The sequence below is a fragment of the Dromaius novaehollandiae genome, chromosome 20, assembly GCF_036370855.1.
Source record: "Dromaius novaehollandiae isolate bDroNov1 chromosome 20, bDroNov1.hap1, whole genome shotgun sequence".
NCBI lineage: Eukaryota > Metazoa > Chordata > Aves > Casuariiformes > Dromaiidae > Dromaius > Dromaius novaehollandiae.
Genome location: NC_088117.1, coordinates 3,941,021 through 3,961,512, shown reverse-complemented (window position 1 = coordinate 3,961,512; position 20,492 = coordinate 3,941,021). Strand labels below are relative to the sequence as shown.

The 20,492-nt window shown below is 45.8% G+C and overlaps 1 protein-coding gene across 5 annotated transcripts in view; it reads right to left on the bottom strand.

Annotated features, from left to right (window-relative positions):
- CACNA1B (calcium voltage-gated channel subunit alpha1 B) overlaps positions 1-20,492 on the bottom strand; it is a 320,424-nt gene that overhangs the window by 186,649 nt on the left and 113,283 nt on the right. For all 5 annotated transcript variants that reach the window (XM_064523641.1, XM_064523637.1, XM_064523638.1 and 2 more), the window contains 2 exons: positions 18,920-19,072; positions 13,432-13,619 (listed from right to left, as the gene is read on the bottom strand). In XM_064523641.1, the coding sequence (XP_064379711.1) occupies positions 13,432-13,619; positions 18,920-19,072 (341 nt within the window). The remainder of the gene's footprint in view (positions 1-13,431; positions 13,620-18,919; positions 19,073-20,492) is intronic.

Sequence of the window (20,492 nt, the reverse complement as noted above, 5' to 3'; positions counted from 1 at the left end):
AATCTTATGGAGGAAATATCCTTGTAGATACATCTGTAGCTCGCAGAACCAGTTGGAGTTGAAAGCTCAGTCAGGCAAACTTCAGAGCATGGCAACCCCGCACAAAGACCAAAAGTCACTTGTGAATGCCCCCCTACTCCTCAGGACAGAAGCCCTAAGCTACTACTACTTTCCTGTTTCAGAGAAAGAAGCAGTTAGTCAAGGTCTTCTATGCTCCACCTAAACATGATTCATAAGGTTTTATGCAGACATTTTAAATTAGAAAGGATTGTCTGCTAAAGGAAAAAAATATATGATTTTCTTAACTACAAGACTTGCCAAATTGTTCCAAATTCAAATGAAAACTGTCTCTGAGATTCCAAATTTTAAGCGTGAAAATGTTTACTATGGTGTAAATCCATTAAGTCAGCAGAAGGTTATGCATCTGGGCCAAAGCTGCTGTTCCCCATATCTAAAGAGTGTTTGCTGACCTACTGCCCAACAGCAAAAGATTTTGCCATGGACCAGACTAATAAGCAACCTAACCCTAAAACAAACAGATATACCCAGCCTCCTTGTTGCTTTCGTGATTGGATGACTTGACTAGTATTAAACCACAGCCAGATTCAAATGTTTCAATTACAGCTGACCTGTTAGGAAACACATGGTCAGAGAAACTGGAAATACCTGCTCTCTTCTCTTGGTTTTCCCCCATGCCATATGAAGTAGCTGTGCAAGCACCAGTCTCTGCTGCAAAGTTTTACCATCAGGACTCAAGGGGCTTCAGTCTGCGTCCAGAATTACTCCCTCCCCTGCAAGGAGTGAACCTCTGGCCAACCAGCTTGACCAGCATTGCTACAGCACCACGAGCTCTGCACAGCACAATTGCTCCAAATTTACCTTCTTCTCTTTTGGGAAATACATGAGCACATGCATTTAATCTGCCTACATGACACCTGGTGCTTCCACCACAGCTAATTCAAGTTCACAAGAATAAGTGATGCCAATATAGGCGCTCTTGCAATGGTATAAACAACTCTGTCTTAGGGTGGAGGAGAGATGAACACTACGTAGACAGTTGTAAAATCAGCCACATGCTCGCTGCTGGCTGCTTGTCCTGTACACTGAGCTCTTACATTGCTATAAATCTGCATAGACAAGCTCTTTCACTTTTTCAGGACTTTTCAGTCTGGACACTAAGCAAGGTGACTTTGATGTACAGTCTCTCTTATTTCATGAGTAGTTACACTGCCTTTCACATAGCTACGGGGCAATTTTCCTCCCACAAGGGAGTAGTAGAATGTTTGCTGGATTCTGGCACAAGAAACTCCAGAAAGAGTAAGAAAATAGTGCTGATGAAACCATCTGGATTGAAAATTTCCCCTTTGAAAGTCCCTATAGCACTGGGAACTTCATCCGATGGAGGAAAAAGCAGGAAGGATGCTGGAATCTCCCCAGTCCTGACCTTCAGATGGTTCCTGAGGGCCAGCCAAAAGGAATGGGATTGCATCCTTCTCCCAAAGAGTAGCTTCAGCTTGCATCTTGTTGCAGATCCCTTGCAAGATACGCCAACAGACTGACCACAGGAAAACTCTGCTCCAGCAGACCGTTCCCTTTGTACCACTGACACAACATATGCAAGGGGTGGGTCACCCCAGAAAACAGCCCCATGCCACCATTGGTGGCAAGTTCCCTACCCCCAGCATCCCTTGAGCTGTTAGTACTCACACACCAAGCACCCTGCTAGCCCCACTCCCCACTGCTAAGGAGCCCAGGCACAACACGACACAGATATACAGTATTGCATCCGTTATGGCAGTCCAGTCCTTTCTTCACCTCTAGTAACCCGGGGCATGCGGTCTCTAGATTAAAGAGGAAAGACAAATGCTCCTTTAGCCCACACAGAGCCAGGCTCTTCTGTAGGAGAATCTAGCCGTAGGTATTTTGCATTGCTGGAGGGACTACAAGAGCAAATAAAATCTCTGCCTTGGGTTTTTTAGAAGTGTTCTGTTATTCTCTTCCACTCCAACCACAGATGTAACAGCCACAGCACTAACAGGCTGGCATACTTTTGAAAGCATGCAGCTGCCTTTATTTCCCTGTGTAGGAAACCAATTGTTGGGCATATAAGAGAGCTGCTTGCACGCTGGATGCTATAATGTTGTCAAGCAGCAAGTGGATTTCTTCAGCTGCAGTTTTCATTTCTTGGCAAGCACTGATGATTAAGCTGTTGTCTGGGGAGATTTTCAATTTTTTTCAGAGAGCAATTGCTGTTAAAGGAGCTCTTCAAGTTTACATGCTGTATGTCATTCCCCTACCATATATTTTGAATGTCTCCTATTAAAGCGTAGGGGGTGGCTGCCCCACTGTCATTTTGGATATACCCTCACTGAGGCACTAAATAGCACACTGAAGATTTGGTGAGGCACTTAAACCCTTGCCCAACTTTAAGCATTTGCTCAAGTGCTTATCTGAATAGGGGTAATTTGCTGAATCAGGACTGAAATGTCCCAGTCCTTTTAGCCTTAGAGAGAGTTTCCATCTGGGCATTGGGTCAGACAGTCTGTGTTTCCAGATGGATGGAGACCCGGCCATCGTCAGAGCCACGCATCACACCCATCTTAGAATCTAAATATTTCAAAGCCATTTCAGCCTTAGGCAAACTCCACATTTTCTATTAAAATATCTTCAGATTTATACAAAACCTTCCAGATGAGGAAGCATGAAAAGCATGCTGTGCAGTAATACTACACTTCTAAAAGATCTGGGAGTTTAGCCCTTTGGCAAACAGACTCCACAGCTCTCCAAAATTCGGGGGGGGAAGGGGAGGAAAACATGTATAAATGGATTTCAGCCTAAGCAGAATTTACAGTGCTACAAGACTGTTGTACACAGAGCTCATCGTCCCACCACGGATCCATAAATTGTACAGATTTCTCCATTTACCACATGGTTTTCTTTCACAGGGGCCAGCAGAGCAATTCAGATAAGCAGGTAAATGTTGTGATGCTAGTTCAGTGATCTCCAAGGGATTTTTACTGCCTAAGTGTAGTCATCTAAATCACTGGGAGTGGCGTTTGATCTCAGCTGAATTGCAAGTCTGTTGATGGACATATCAAGTTATTATACCACCACATTATATACATCTGACTAGGTTTTATTAGTGAAAAACAGATCAGTTATTTTAGGTATTCTAAAAGTGCACATTTATCTTGGATTCAAAACGCTAAAGACATCAGCTCCAGTAAGGAGTCAACTGAATCCACATACCCTTCCTCAGGCGAAACTCCCTCTTACGGTCAAAGCAAGCTTTACCTGCAGTGGGACTGAAGACCTCCAAAATCAGCACAATGCTACTCACCGTGCCAGGAAACAAAGTCCTTTCCGCTACTGTTTGCACTGTATTTGGTTAAATCACTTGTATTCCAGTTATCTGGATATCTAATTATCCAGAAAGAACAACATCAACCTCCCCCCAACCCACTGTCTGCAGACTTCACCATTTCATTCAATACTAAGACTGAGATGTCACTAGATAGTGACTGGGATCATTAAAACAGGCAGAGGCTTACTTGAATTGCAGACCCATTTGTATTTGTATTAGACCCCCATTAGCCACACAATAGCTCAGCTTAATGAAGTGATTAGAGAGATCCTGTTCCTCCTTCCTCCGCAGCCTGGTGTTAGGCCTCTCTCTGGGGAAATGGGAAATGAGAAACTCATCCCTTCTTCTGCTCAGGAGCAAGATGCTCAGGACAGCTTGGGCATGGAGTTCTGAGGATGATTTTAGGACAGGGAGCAATTTTGTTATTTTTAAGTTGCTGCTAGGTTTCTGTGTGACAGCACGATACAAGTAGTAGGTGCTTCTGTTTATACATGATTTCTCGAAACCTGGAAAAGATGCTCAGGATTAGAAGGCCATCACAGGTGTTATTAATAATCTAAATGAATGAACAGTGACTTAAATATTCGTTTTTACATAATGATAAAAGTTTCTACCACTCAAACAAAACACATGTTGTAACATCAGGTCAGGGCACTAAAACCAGCAGGAAACATGGGTCAAATCCACACCTGTATAACCCACCAGAAGATCTGTGCATCAACCATATTCAGTTCACACCTCAGAAGAGCTGTAAGTGGGATGTGGGTGATACACAGGCGACAAGCAGGCACTCTCTGTTGGGACGAGTTTCACACACTGCAAGGCTGCAGCCAGAACTTCCAATACAGTTTTGTGCTTGAGTTAACTTTAGCTCATCCGTTTTGTGCTTTTCTTGCACAGGCTTGGTCATTTCTAAGTATGTCCCTGGCTTCTGCAGACTCTCAGCAACAGTTCTGCATGAGCACTGATCCTCAGTCACAGTCCAGCGGCAGGGAACGAGGAAGGGTTTTCCCTTCTTTCCCCACAGCTAGTCTCTGTCTCGCTGATCCTGCACTCAAAGCTGCTGCCAGACTTGCGGCTCCTTGATCCTAATCCTTCCATTGCTGCCCAATTTTCCTGCAAACAACTCATCATACCAAAACCCGAGAAATCAACATTACCCCCATGGCAGTAGTGAAAGGCTGGGAATCGTCGTCTTTGTGTGCACATACAAGATGGCTGATTCTCATTAGCAGATCAAAGTCATCCTAACTGCAGATGCAACTCGACACTAACAACATTAGGGGATTTTCCCTTCTTTGTGACATTGCAGGGAGAAAAAGAGAACAATCACACCTTCGCACAGCACAGCTCAGGCCCTCTGCTGCGATGCTCCCATCTCTGTTGTGGAGGCCTTGCACTAGCACGCATTACACATGCACCGCCAGCTCCTTAACGCTATATCTGTTCCCAGTCATCTCTCTTGGCACTCCATGCAGGTCAAGAGCGACCTCACACTACAGTAAGGTTAGTGCTGGTGAACACAAGGTCCCGAGGGCAATCCGTCCCCCAGACAGCACTGTGGGGAGCTTTCCACTAGATATGTATTCCCTCCACTCGCATCCCAGCTTTTAGGCAGATGCTGGGTGCTCTCAGGTTTGAGATGCTCTAAAAAGTTGACAAGCTGGAATAGGTTCCTTGCTGCTGAAAAGGCTGTGGTGGCACTTCTCTTCACACTCCAAGTATCTTTTTTTTTTTTTTCTTTCGTTCTTTTTCATCTGTTTGCTCCTCAGTTCCCACAGTGGGCTGCACTACTGGGTCTCTAGCAGGGATATGGTCCACCTCTTTTGAAGACCCACATAATTCTTGAGGCCCTGGCAACAAGCTGTGTTCCAAGAGCACGTTTCAGCTCAAGCAACACAATATCAGAAAGCCTAGATGAAGGCCGAGCACCCTTGTTTTCATGGGGTACGGCGGTCATGCTGCTCTCCCGCAACTGCTAACACCAAAAGCAGCATTTGTTCCTCGGTCTGTTTTGCAGGTACTGCTCTCCGCCACCCCCGAGGCCCTGGCATCCCACATTCAAGTGGAGCAAATCTTTCCCATTGCACACAAGAGAGAATGCAGCTTAACAGAAAGAAATCACACCAGAAACATGTGCGATTCAGGGTGGGAAAATAAAACCTTTCCTTGTCCTCCTCCTTCCTGTTGGCAATAATGAAAAGCAGCACTTAAGCCAATTTTTTCCTCTTTTCTTGGCTCTCCATGCTTTTGCTGGCTAAACAGTTTTATTCCTCAATATGTTAATTCAGAACAAGAGCTGGTACACACGCACACAAAGAGCAAGCATAGGAGACTAAACACACCATAAATCCCCTCAGCCGGTGACATCGCAGGCTGCCAGCCCCAGGACACAAATATGATTATAAGCAAAGCCTCATTTATTCACATCCATGTCAATATCTAACTATTATGGATTTGTGCTTTAGTGGACTCTGGCTTCAAATCACTTCTAATGGACAACAGACAGCAGTACAGTAGGTGTCTTATGAGAAAAGAACAATTTCAAAGCCACCTCTCAAGAATCCCATGTGCTTTGCTACTGCGTTTTGCTGCTACACTGAAGTAGGCGCGACAATCACACATAAGGAAATACAAGTACGCAACCTCACGGGAAACCACAATCATGAGCAAAGGCCAGGAGAAAGTCACCTTTAGGCCCTAACTGGTAGGTTTAAGAGGTGTCTGAGAGCGTGGTGGCCTTCAGACCCCAAAGGAATCTCACAGGCAGGCAGCAAGCAAAGAGGAACCTTAATGCTAAGTGTCTGAGCTGAGGGGATGCAGCTTTACATGATTTATTTCTCTTCTCCTTTCTTTTTGCACATTCATCTGTATCTTTCTTCCACCTTCTTGGTGGAAGACTTTCCACAGGCAGCCAATGCTAGTCACATCCAAGCTCTTCATGAGGAACATCACAGCAACAGCTTTGATTCTTCAACTCAGTTCTGACTAATAATAGACTGAGTGTCAAATGATTTGGCCTTCATATATAAACACCCCCCAGATCTGGGAATGCGTATGTGAGCTCTCCAAACACAATTGGCTCAAACGGATTCTCTTCTGCCCCTACAAGTCCCATTAGCTACCACCTCTGGGTTAGCTAGAAATAGAACAACAAATATATCTTGACCTTCAATTTCCATATCGTTACAGGAATCAAGAAATTCAAAGACGCAAAAGGGAATGAAAAATACCAAGTTAATCAAAAGCTACTGTAAATTCAATGAGGGTAAAGTTCTAGTTGGGATCCAATTCAGGATAAACTAATATTTTATTTGAACTGCTCATTCCTACCTATGAGCGTATTAGGCTAGGCCCAGTCCACAGTCTTGAAATACCCACTGGACACTTTATATTTGACAGCGGAAAATAAAAGAAACATGAAAATCTCTTGCCATTATAATCAAAAGAGAGTGAGCATACACTTTGACATTTCTCCTTTCCTGCAAGGAGTCCCTATTTTGCAAAGCAAATTCCACCATGTAGCTTTGAGCTCCTGTGGAGAAAAGATAAAAGATAAAACCCAGCTCTTTGAAAGTCAACATCAAGACTTCTGTGGACTTCAGCTGAGCCAGCTTTGACCCATGATTTTCTGTAGATGAACTGGGACCGCAAAGCTCCAAACCACACTCTTCAGCTCCTTGGTAACTCATCATGCATCTCTGCTGTAAAGGCACGTTTGCACCTCACAGAGGTGTATAGACCAGCTACCTTGAACAGTTCCAGCTGTGTAACCACAGCAGCACAGAGCTCAAAATATCCACCTGATCCACTCTGTATATAACAAGAAGTATTAAGCTCCAAGCTAACCACAGCCGTGGTGCTATCTATCCTAGCTATCTCATTTAAGGTTACTAGTGTGTCTGCTCTCAGGTAACAGGCTCCATAGAGTGACCAATGCTTGTACTTAGTGTAGTAAAAGGATTTCTTAAGCTGGGGAAATCACAGGCAAGCAGAGTTTTGTGGCTTTTCCCACTTTGCAAAACAAGGTGAGTTTTACACGGGAGACATGGAAATTCATGGTAATCAGGGTCAAAGGCAGGGGAATGTCTCACAATCGATGAGAAGGTTATTCCATGAGAAAAACTGAGAATTGCTACTACAGCACAAGAAAAGAATGACAGGAGTTATAAATTCTTCTTAAATGACAAGAGAATATCTCCAAATAGCCTATATTAGCAATATGTAATAGATAGATCACTGCAATTCACAAACATTAAGTATGTAATCAAGATCATCTAAAATACCACTGCTTAATTCAAGAATTAGACCTGGAGGAAGATCAGGATAGATTTGCTTCTGGAAGACTGTTCTTGAGAGCTTTGTCTGCTCTGTTTTTAAAGGACTCACATCCCAAGGCACCACGGTTTCTCTTTGCAGAGCGTCTTACATTATTCAGTCTCCCCTCCATATTTGTCCCCAATACTCAGCCTCAGTATTCTTTATCTAGACTCTGCACCTTAGTCTTCTAACAGCTTGGAGGCCATCTCTGGAAATTTTTTCCCTCCCTCAGCAATGCTAACATCCTCTAGCTCCAGCAACCACTGATTACTGTCAGAGAGCTATGCTTGCAGCATGGGGACAAGTACAGCATAATACCTAGCATATTAAAATACTTTACAGGCACTAATTAATAAATTTACATAATGCTCCCAGGAGACAATCTGATCACCAGTTATCATTTATCATCTCAGTAGGGGCTTTCTGAGCCACAAGTGATGTGGACACTGCAACTTCTCCAGCATGATGCTCTAGGCAAACACTACTCACCCTGAGAAGTGCCTATACTGAGCACCCCACATCAGCACTGCAGAATTAGGATGCAGAATAGTCATACCAGTATGGTGCAGTGCCTGGGCTGGTTCCCATTGCTGAGAGACAGGGTGCATGAACCCAGGGACAGGACACAACTCCTGTAGCTAGAGTAGGTTGGGAAAAATAGTCCCAGTTATTGGGGGGGGGGGGGTGTAATAAAAATAAAATTTAAAAAAAAAGAGAGCCAGGATTGCTACTCCAGAGCATTTTGTACTTGAACAGCACTGCTGCCCACAGAGAGCAGGTGCTCTGATTAGGTTGCTTCCTAAATCACCTGTTGCTCCTTGGACCTTTGTGATTAGATATAGGCCAGAGCTGCCAAACCTGCAGCTTGCAAAAGAGCTTGTTTGCAGTAATTGCTCTGACCCTATTGTGATGCTGATTCAGGAAGGAGTTTTCCTCAACTTAGGCTTATTCTTAAAGCATTTTACCTGACTGATGATTCAATCTCTTTGCTTCAAGCATAAATCACCTTCCAGATAGTCTTTCTAGAAAACTTTCATTGGCAACAACTAAAGGGAAACTCTGTGACAGCATAAACAGTGGATCAACAAGGAAAAATGAGTCTGAGATTTGTGTATTCTCCCTCCTAATTTATCAATTTATCATTGGAGAAGGAGTCAATATTTGCAAGGTAGGTTACTTACTGCAAAGCCTTGTCTCTGATGCTATTTTTCTCTAAATCTGTAGAAAGACTGCATCTGGACTGCATGTAAAGTCATCTCAGGCCTTTGGAAATAACAAAATAATCTTCACAAAACAGCTCTCACAAGAACCTTTGGAAAGACCTGAGCCAAACTATCAAACTCAACTTCACTCTCCCTCTTCCCTGAATGTTAGTTTACACCAAACCCTTCTGCTTGCCTGATGCCACCACAGACCTATTTTTCATCTAGGCCTAACACTCTTAATGTTGCTTTCAGGACAGAAACCACTTCTTTCCCTTGATTAGCTTAATGATGAACTAATAAAGGACATCTGACACTGTGACAGACCTCAACCATCACCACTGCAAAGAAAAAGGCTAACTCTTCCTAGCACCCCACAGCAAAGCCCAGCAGCAATGGTTGTAGCAGAAAAAGAGGAGAAATAAAGCGCTATTGATGCAGAGCAAGCAATCAATCACCTCATTTGCCAGAAGGAAATGAATGGCCCATTAAGGAAGCAGTCCATAACCTCAGCTTCCCCGTAATGGGTCTTGGTCCTAGACTGCCTGGCATCAAAGTGGTTTCAGCCCTAAGAATGGACTCTATTTGAGGGCTGTCCCTTTTAACAGCAGGAAGGAAGAGGGCTTGCACAAACAAGGAAACCAACCTACCCTACCCAAACAAATCCAAAATGTGGCAGTGGTCACACAAAGGTAGGGTTCAAAGAAGGGCACTGCTAAGCCTGAGGAATAGCAACCTTTACTGGTTTTTAGTTAGTTGATGGCAGAAAAAAAAAAGCGGCTTTTTTTTATTATTATTACTAAAGCATAATCACGGTTTACATAGACAGCATCTTGCATCTTATGGTCCCACAGCCTTTTGCAAATTTTAATTAGGCAAACACTGAAAGTAGGTCCATAGCTCAGCTCCAGTGAGGAACCTGTATTCTGGAAAGCAGGTTTCCTGAGCAGACCCGAGGCTGGCGCTTGCAGGAGAACTAGCTCCATCATTGCATGAGTTTCATCTGGCCAAAGCCATTCTCCTCATCAGTGGAGAATCCCAAATGGTAAGTCAAAGCTCTCTGAACAACTAAGAACCTCTAACCTCTCACCCTTTCTCTGAACCTAAATATGCTGATGTACTTTCCATCCTCCACAAACTGAGGAGAGCAACCCTCACAAATACTCTTTTAGTCCACTCCAAGTTATGGATGCAACAGGTTACATCCTCCAGCTCCTTCCGATATCAATCCAGGATAGGTCCAGTAGGGTCCCACCTGATCCAGACAGTACTAGATTGACCCAGAGCAGTGGCTGATGGAAGGATTGATGGTTGCATTGCTGTTACCTCTGCAACGCAGTCTGACAGCTGCATCAATGTTCACCTTGCTGAGTTTTCAGTCATTATTGCAGCGTGGTTTGGGCATTGGGTTCTCTTTTAAATTTCAAGAACCTAGACTGGGCATAGAGGAAACCGAGATGAAAGCCAAACAGTCAGAAAACAACAGATGACTGAAGGTGCAAAAAAGTTAGGGACTGCAGAGTGCATCTTCTTCCCTCTTCTCCACCCACATGCTTTCTCAGTTGCTAACCTGCAAAAAGCACAGCAAGCTCTTCAGCACGCAGAGTGGCACTGGGAGACAGTGCGCAGGGGCTGGGCAGAGGGAGGGACAGCAGAGCTGGCTGCTAGCTGCCTAGTGCTAGTTACTTGAACACAGTCTGACAATCAATTCTGTAGCCCTACACACAAAACCCATATCTGAGAGCAGCAATGCTGAACTTAAAGTACATTAGGTACCATGCTGAGAGAGAGCTCCTGGGAAAGCAGGCTTGTATAGATTTAATCTGAATTCAAAAGAGTTAAAACCCAAGAAAAACAGTCCCAAACTTTTAGAGGAACCTGTGCTCTTCTAACAACACAGTCTCACAGCCCGAGACACAAAGTGTTTTCAGACCGTGCAACCTAGGTCTCTCAGACCAGCTGATGGTCCTCAGAACGACTTCATCTGGCTCACCTTCAACAGGTCTTGTCCCTGGACTGGGCATGAGGGGAAACAGCTTCGCTAGCAGTGTGCAAAGCCTAATAGTCATCGAGTACTTCCAAAGGTGCTTGCTCACAGATCATACAAGGCTGCAACACACCTCATAGGAGGGTATGGGCATACAGCTCCAGGGGAAATATCCCAAAACTGTCTTTCAGCTTCTAGTCTGAAATTTTGCAGTACATCCATCCTACAAGTAGGCCATCCAGACATCCTCATACCTGTCAGCCTTTGGGTCATCCCATACCACCAGCCTTTAAAACCTAACCAGGGAGGTCAGGTGAGGCCTGCCACTGGTACAGCAAATACTTACTGCACCCCATCCAGGCATCTGTTTCCAGTTAGATTAATGAATAGCTAAAATGATGCTACAGTAATTTTCAAAGCAACCCAAAAAATCAATACTCCAATAGTCAGCTCTGTTTTTTGCATGTGGTACAAAAGGCAGTTTAGGAGAAGATGATCTAATACACTATGTATTGATTAATCAATTCCAACCAGGATGCTAATGGGCTTTTCTTACAATGGATGGCTGTAGAAGGAAGGAGCAAGATTGCTGAATGAGAAGGGGGAAAACTGGTTGTGTGATGAATTTTCAAGGAGAGTGGAAGAAGTGCAATGGAGAGCGGAACCCTTCTAGAGATCAGTCTAAGCAGACAGAGACTGGTGAGAAATGGACGAGCTGAGCAAAGAACGGAGAAGCTAATAAATCAGATATATTGACTTCAAACACAGCAGATATGTACCTTACTGTTTACTGTGGTTGATATTAATAAAACTTCCCTGTTGTTACAGAAGCCCTCAGAGGAAGGCCTCTGAAAGAGCCCAGCATGGGTCTAGAGTCCATAGTGAAACAGACTGAACACTTTGTAGTCCTATCAGCCAGTGAAATGGTCTGGAAGCATTATTAATGCCTACCTTAGTTATTATGTCCACACTGACTCTTCTGCCTAAGACGGTGCAGGGTAATTCAGATTACAGCTGTCACAGCTGTCAGAACGTGCTTCCTTCCACAGTCAGTGGAAAGAAGAAGTCACAATATCCAGAGTAGGTGGTCTTGATACAGCCACGAGTTTTTCCTTTATGCCCACACTCTGCTGCACAAGAAGCAACACAGCCCTCCAAGCCTCTGCTCCTGGGAATCCTTATGGCACTTTTAGCCATCATAAGTGGCATAATTTGTGACCTTTTGCTCTCCCCAGCACAACTCATGACAGAGAGCTTGGCACAACACTAACCCGAGCCCGTGGCGCGGGTGCTGCAGGACATAACATGGTGCGTCCCTGGCTGCAGCGCAGCCATGAGTTCCTAACCATTGCCATTCCTAACGTGAGCTGGAACATGTCCTCTCTCACACGCCCTGTGCTTGATAGAGGCCTTCGCTACTATAGAAAAAAGAAGTACGAAAACATCTGGAGCATCCTCCAGACCTGAACTGTACCACTTCACATGCACTGTGGAGACAGGCAAAGATCTAAGCGAAGCATGAACCTGTGGAGAACAGGTCTGTAGCAGATACACAGGCCTCTTATGACTCCCAAAGAACAGGTGCCCACAGTTTGTAAGAAAATCTGATGCAGATGCTAGGAATTAGCTGCAGGGCTCTATTCACAGATTGTTTATTTAAATCATCCAGAAAGAAGGCAAGGCTTAGATTCTTACCTCTCAAGACAAGACTCCTCAAACAGGCAGGTATAAAATGCAGACATAAAGAAGTGTGTGACTGTCTGAAAGATAGTGTAGTCTTTCTGTTGCTATCAGTTGGGTGGGGGTGCCCTACTCTCTCGGGGATTGAAATGAAAAGATTGATCAAAAGGTTTTGAGCTTGAGTGGCTGTAACAGTGATGGTCTGAGTCGGCAGGAGGCACAGACAGCAGAGACCTTTATGAGGGATTCAACATGGTGCAGCTCCTCTACTGCCAAAGAAGTCATGCCAGGTATGGAGATGACTGATAGGACTTTGTAAAATCACATTGGAATTGCCAGTACGAGTACTGAATTTCAGTGCTGAAATCTGACTGACATTGTTCACTGATGTGGATTACAATACAAATCACAAAGGCTAGACCCGGTCCATAAAGAAAAGCTCTAGATACAAAATATCACTGGTTTTGCCACCCCTTTTTATACAATTTGTTAACCAGTTTTCTATGGGACATCCTGCAAACACACTCCCATTCACATATCCATCCTACATCAGAGCATACCAGCAAGTTGGAGTGACACCTGTCACTCATTTGTCATGACAACACCATGCTGACACAAGACATCATATTGCAGGTAAGCAAGCCTGCAGCCTCAAACCACCACCACCACAGCCTGTGACAGTGGTTCAAAGGCCCTTGCAGGACCTGCAGAACAACACAAAAGAAAATGGGAACAATCTTCCTAAAAAGCAGGGTCAGGTGCTAATCAGTAGAAAAAAAAACACCAAGAAATTGACTTTTTTTCCAGTGCCACCATTCCCAAACTAATGCAATTCATGCACCACCCCAGAAGTCCTATGGCCACATCAGCGGACTCACGTTGTAGAGGATGTCAGTCCATCCCTCCATGGTGATGCACTGGAAGACGGTGAGCACAGCAAACAGGATATTGTCAAAGTTGGTGATGCCGTAGTTGGGTCCTTGCCAGTATTCCCTGCAGGTGGTCCCACTCTCACATTGCCTGGCTGGAGGCTCTTCTCCACAAGGAAAATCTCCCACCTCATCGCCTGCAGAGGAGAACAGCAGGGAGAAAAAGTTACTGACCAAAGTTATTTAAGCAGGCTGGTGCCACAACACCCTCCTCACACCACCACGAGAATCTGATTTGAACTTCAGGTTTCTTTATGCCCATGTAATCATTTATACACCACTGTGGTATAAAGGGGGGGCTTAGGGCAGGGTGGAGCAGACCTCTCCCTGAAGAACCCGCAATTTATCGTTGGCAACAGTGTTTGGCCATGTCGTAAATGGTCAACACCACAACAAAACAGTGCAGTAAAATAAAAGTGAAGCCTTGAGAATGCTGTGTACATAAAAAGATACTGTGACCCAATGATACACCTTCATACACATAGCTAAGTTCTAAGTATTTGTATTGTAACATTAAAGCAAAAGAGCAGATTCTTCACTGGTGACATAAGCTGCTTGTAGATAGCCCCAAAATTGTCCAAGTCCAGATGTTAGGTCACGGCCACATGAGGAGCCTCTGGTTTCGTCACAGGGCAGAACCCCCCACAGCAGGCAGCTGAGGGGACTAAGAGCTCCAGCCCAAAACAGGCAGGGCTGTACTATGTAGGTCCACGTTAGCAAGGGAAATATCCAGCAGAGTGTCCCTGGGGTAAGGACAGCCACAACATGAAACACCCCACAGCACCCAAGAGCAGCTGCCCTACTTGTTCTGCACAGCTGCTGCCGCAGGGAGCAGGGCTTCTCTACAAAGCTGTAATGAGTTTTGTCCAGACCCCGGGGGAGGCAAAAGAGGGGAGGTCTGTTATGGTCAAGGACCACATGGGACAGGTCAGAAGGGTGGCCAGCATCTTTCAGGGCCAGGTTGGAAATAGTTACTCAGATCTGTGACTGACTCCAATTTGGTCAGTTCACAGCAACATCAAAATCTGCTGGTTTTACTGCCTCAGCACAGAAAAACTGACCTGTCTTCAGACTGAGAACCAAAAGCTCTCCTTCCCCCTGTTCCAAGTGAAAGGCACATTAGAGCCATATTCCTCCTCTTTTTCCTTGCCTGTTGCAGCCCTCCAGAGACATTACAAGCACCAACAGAGAGCAGTTTGGAAAATAAAGGGCTGGGTTTTCACAGCAAATAAATACACTAGGCAATATTTCTATTTGCACAGAGATGCAATTCTGGAAATATTAAAGTGACACAACGTTATGGTAATGGAGCGTCAAACGCCACCAAATCAAATTCACCAGGAGGAAAACAAAAATCAGTGCTAACAATAATTAGGAATAATCATTACACAGAGAAAAGCCTGTGGGAGGAAAGCAGGACTCTGGCTCCAGGACATGTCATGAGTGTGCATGCATGTATGTGTGTCTGTTGACTCAACACCTCAGTGCACGGCATCTCTCTCAGGCTCCCAAATGGGCAACCACAGGCTTAGTGAGGCAAGCCTGCAAAAAGAAAATACCAGATACAGCTCTTGAGGATTATTTGTAAGGGTACCTTAAAAAAAGAGTCCTCTTTTCTCTCTGATGTTTGGCCTTTTGTTACCAGGTAATGCTCTGCAAATGGAACGCACATCTACTATGAAGTGGGGTTTTGTTTGTTTTTTTAATAGAGTACGGAACCGGTCCCTACTCCCACGAGTGGGAAACAGAGAGGAGAAAATGAGAGTCTTACAGAAAATTGTGAAACAAGTGTGATGCCCTCCTTTCTGCAAGCAGCTTCACAGCTCTTGGACTGGGTAAGCAGCAGAGGGTGGCTGAGAACATGCACAAGCGGCTCCGCTTAAAAATAAGTCTCCGTGTCAGCAGAACATGACTGCATGGAGGATGCAGGGAGAGGAAAACGAGTCATGCATCCCGTGGGAAATGCACAGCCAATAATTTTACCCTTTTTTCATCAAAAGAAGCAGAGGTTTCCACTAGCTCAGGACAGTCTGTCAGGCTGAGTGGAAAAGGTCTTTAATGAACCTTTTGCCGTAGTTTGATCCCCAACATCCCTCTTTGTTGCAGTTTATTATTGACCTGTGCAGAACTACTGGATTAGAAACATTTGCTGTTGACACTTCTACTTGGTTCCCTCTATGATGAGCTGAAATAGCTGTTGGCACCTCTCATTTGGCTCTTGGTTCCAGTAAAAATCTCAACTTTCTGCTCACTTCAGGGATTTAGAACAAAGACAAGCCTGAGCATCTTCTGCACCAATTTGCTACCCTTTGACAGAGGCATCTCTTTAACAAGGTTCACATTTCCACACTCGAGTCAGTGCTTGGAGCCCATGGTATCAGGCCTGGGCTTGTTAATGCACCTCTTTCAAGATGACGAGCACTTAGGTTTTAAAAGGCTTGGCTGATTAGACTGTGGGATGTTTCACTGCTCCTCTCACAAGGGATTCCAGCTCCAGGAAACCTCACCACTCTGCCTTTCCAGAAACACCGCTGTGCCATTTCCTGGGAAGCAGGCGGAATTGATCTCTATAATTCATCTGACAATGAGCACATCAGCCTCGAGAAAAGAACAGGATGGTGCCTGTAAACACAGACTCCTTCCCATAGGATCGAAGAGCAGATTCAGAGAGGTGAGACCTACCACGCCAGAACCGGCCCTACTCCCCTCCCACCGAGATGCCAGGTGCTGTGATGTAGAGATATGCAACACATGTACAACATTTTTTGGCTGAACTCCCAATTCCTAGCTGGTGGCCACCCAGCAAGCAGTAGTCACTTACACACGACATTACACGTGACAAAAATCTGTTCTTAGTCCTCAGCTTGGCACACAGATCTCTTAGCCATGATGTCAGAGAGAGTTGTCTGCAGAGAATGCAAGCAGGACTGCATTTGACCTTTTTTCCCCCTTTTAAGTTAACTAGTTTCTGGAAAAAAAGAAGAAAAAAAAAAGAAAAAAACCTCTCTCTTTAGCCTACTGGCTAACACCAGCCCAGTGGTGAATGAACCTCAGAGCTCGGTGGCACTCAGCCTGCAGCTACTAGCTGCAAACTAGGGATGCCAACAATTACCCATCTCATTCCAAGGTTGCAATTTAACAGACCTGAAAATGCTCTTCAAAAATGCAAAACTCTTAATTTCTTTCTCACTGACATCTCGGTGAGAAATCTTCCTCTTCCTACACACCAATATTATCACTATTATTATTATTCCTATGCAGTCACTGCAATAGCCGAAGCAGTGGGCTGAGACCTGTCCTACTGCACGGAACACACACAGTGCAAAAAGACTCTTCCTCTCCTACAAATTCAGTCCAAAAATTTTGTTTCTTCTGCAGATCACTGTGCTTTGCTCACAAGCAGTCTCTAAACACCTGGCTGTCCTTTATAAGTTGTGCTGTTCTGCTTATGTTATTGAGCAACATAAGCAAGAAAACAATTTCATCCCGCTTTTGCAAAGCTCTGTGTAAATTTAATATGTTAAACTATTTCCATGTTGCTCTTTTTTTTAAAAGTGCAGTGAAAGATGCCCAAAGATTTGGCTAGGATGTTCTTTTATTACAATTTGAATACATCTAAATAAATCAATATGAAGCCCTATTAGTGATAATCACTGAAAATACAAGACTGTGCTTTAAAGACACTCAATTGTACCTTGGATTGCAATCTTCTGGAGACAGGAAAAATATTTCCATCTGTGGGTAGCCTAGATAACCAACACATGTTAGCAATGCTACAATAGGAATATTAAAAAATTACATGGAAAAAAATGGCTTTTTTTTCTTTTTTCTTTTTCTTTTTTTTTTTTTTTTTTTTTTTTAATTAAAATGAATTCTGAGCTAGGGACGAGCAGCTGGCTTTCACATGACAGCTGGTCCCTAGCTGAGGGTCTTGGGCACTACTACTCTCCACCTCAATCTTCTGGGGTTTATCACTCATTCACAGGCAGACACATGTCATTTACTCTGCAGCGTACAATTTCAAATTTCCTGGCTGCAGCGCTTCTTGTGGAGACTGCCAGGTTTTATCCTGATCTTTCTTCAGGGCTTTTATTAGCACCCAGCGAGGGCTCTCTGCTGAACGCCCGGCTGCGTTGCCGATGCAGTGCACAGCAGCAGGGCTTCTGGGACGGCAGACACGCCGAGGCCTTGGCATGCCCGCGTGCTTCATGGTGCCCGTGCAACGTGTGCTGCGAGGCAGCGCTCCAAGGCCCCATTTCAGAGCGTGAGAGTATTCCGTCCTGCACCTCTGGAGCCATTCCTACCTCTGCATGGGCCTCTCTTTCCCTTGCAGAAGCTAGAGAGCTCATTTAAAGGACATTTTTATGCTTTCTCCATCTGAGGCCTCCTTGCCTTTCATCCATTTACAGCCTTTTAAAAAAAAAAAAAAACAACAAAAAAAAAAACTTCTCTCCCTTTTTTTGGCTGCTCTCAGTCTTTCCAACCTTATTATATCACACTGCGATGATTCTCTCTTACCCATGCAACTTGCCCCAGAAACCTTACAAGGAAATTAATTCAATCAGCAGTTGTTCATAGAGCCTAAAACCACTGAAAATGGACCAACCAAAACAACAGAAAAACCCACCCTTACAATTAGCTGGAACCATGGGAATTTGCCTCTGCATTTCTAATATGAACAAAGATACTCTCATGCCAGAAGGCCCCAAGCACCTTCATCTCAATTTGAGTCAAAGATGCCACGGTGGTGTAAAAGGGAGAAGAGGATCTGTCCCAGCATGAACGTGACAGTGAGTACAATAGTCTGTTAACTCTTAGAGTAGGTGGATAAAGAGGCAGAGAACAGAGAGGTATCGAAGAGCAAAAGCAACATGAGAGCAGGGTGGAAAAAAGGATCCGATAGCAATTCAAAACAATCAGGAAAGTGAAAAAAAATACAGAGGATAAAAGAAATGAGGAAAAAATTAAAAAGAAAGCATCAAGAACAGAAAGGAGAAATAGAAGAAGACTTCAGAGACCCTGCGAAAGGTTAGACACCAGTGAAGCTGAAAAAACAGCATTAGGATTGCTACAGAGTCACACTGGAGAGGAAATGGAGAAAACTGAACCCAAGAAGCTATCCTGACATGCACTGCAGGGACCGGGGCCCTCCATAGCCACAATCTGCCCAGCAGTTAGAGGTAAAACGCAGTGATCAAGCTGGAATTTTTCCAGGAGGCCGCTGGGACACCGTGAGATCGGCACACGCTCGCAGCGATTCTTTTCAAGCCACAAAGATTCACCTTTGGTGCCCTGAAGGAATCAAACCTCTCATCCCTACCATGCACGTCTGCACCAACACCCAAGGCCCAACAGGCCTGGAAGCATCCAGACCGCGTGATAGGGACTGAAAGCGTCACAACGATACGCCGTGACCGGAGCAAAGCCCAAATCTCACCTGTCTCGTTGGAGAAGCAGGTTTTGTGAAACTTCCCCATGTAAAACTCCAGCCCGATGATGGCAAACATGACGATGGCGAAGAAGAGAAGCAGCCCGATCTGGAGCAAGGGCACCATCGCCTTCATGATGGACTTGAGGACAACCTGCAAGCCTGTGGGGACGAGGAAAAACACGGCATTAGTGAAGGAAGGAAAACAAGAGCTTGGGTGCTACCACCAGTACAGTTGGGCACTGGTGCGGGCCTCCCGCTTCCCGGAGGCGGCAAGGACGGCCGAGCCAGGGACACCGCGCTGTCCTCTCACCGCCAGGAAGAGCCTCTCCGAGCGGTGACGCAGGCAGCAGCCCGAGCCTACGGCGCCTGCCGCGCAGACGAACAAAAGCCCGTCTCCAGCACACTCCGTCTGCGGCTCTTTCACTGCCGCTAAAGCCCATTTTCAATTAAAAGCAGGGGAGATAAGACGGCGAAGGCTGGCGAGATAGAGGTGTCAGATAATTTTATATAGATGTGCATAACAAAAAAAAAAAAAAAAAATCAGCGATAACCAGCAGCTGAAAGCCACCTTGGCACTAGAGCCCAACCTAAGGTGCTGCAAATGAAGGCTCAGCGTTGTCTTGCCGCCTTGTACAAAACTACTGAGGTCAACGCAGGTGCATGCGGAAAAAGGCATTGAGCTCCGGAGGGGAAAAACGCTGCGAGTGAACGAGCGAAGCCCATAGCGTGAGCACGGATGGTTCTCAGAGCTGCACCTCTACGATGGGAAAATAAAAATAAAAAAAAACCCACCACAGCACTTTCAGCTTTCACAGCATTGCTAAAAACGTGAGAAATGCTGCGATATGGGAAAAATACCGTGCCGCCCTAGAACCCCTCACTGGCCGGGGCAGAGAGGCCAGCTCCTCCTTTAACCTTTGCGGGTGTTAGCGGCTCGTGGCTGCTTTGGCTGAATTTCCCCAGCGTTTGGTCGGGTAAATAGGGCGGCAGCCGTGGCAAGGGCCGGCCGCGGAGCCATAAACCCGGGCCCAGGGGCCATTCCTGGGCAGGCGGGGACGGGACAGGGCCGTGCTGCGGCACCGGCTCTCCCTTTTGCAGCGCCTCGTGGGCAGCTGCCGTGGGGCCAGGCCAGGAGAGGCCCCCGCCGGCCACCCTGAGCTGGCTGCGACTGCCCCGAGCTGGCTGCGACCGCCCCAAGCTGGATGGAAACAATAATGGAGGAACCCAGCACGGCCTAAACCTAACCCAAACGGGCGGCCTGGCCCCGAGGCGCCCACAGGAGACGCGGGCAGCGGCAGGGCCTGTGGACACGCTCTGGGGGCTTTTTGCCTCAGCGGGGGCACGGGTGCCCCTGAGGGCCGTGGGGGACCCACGCCGGGGCCAGGACGCCCGGGAGCAGAGCGGCAGGAAACCCTTCAGCGCAGGGCGGCTCGGGGAAATGGCAGAGCGACGGCGGACGGCCGCAGGCAGCGCCCGGACTCGCAGTGGACTGAGCACAGCCCCGCGCTGAGGGGCAGCTTCGTGCAAGCATCCGTACAACTAAGTCCTCCTTTTCCTCAAAACCCTCATCAGTGATCGA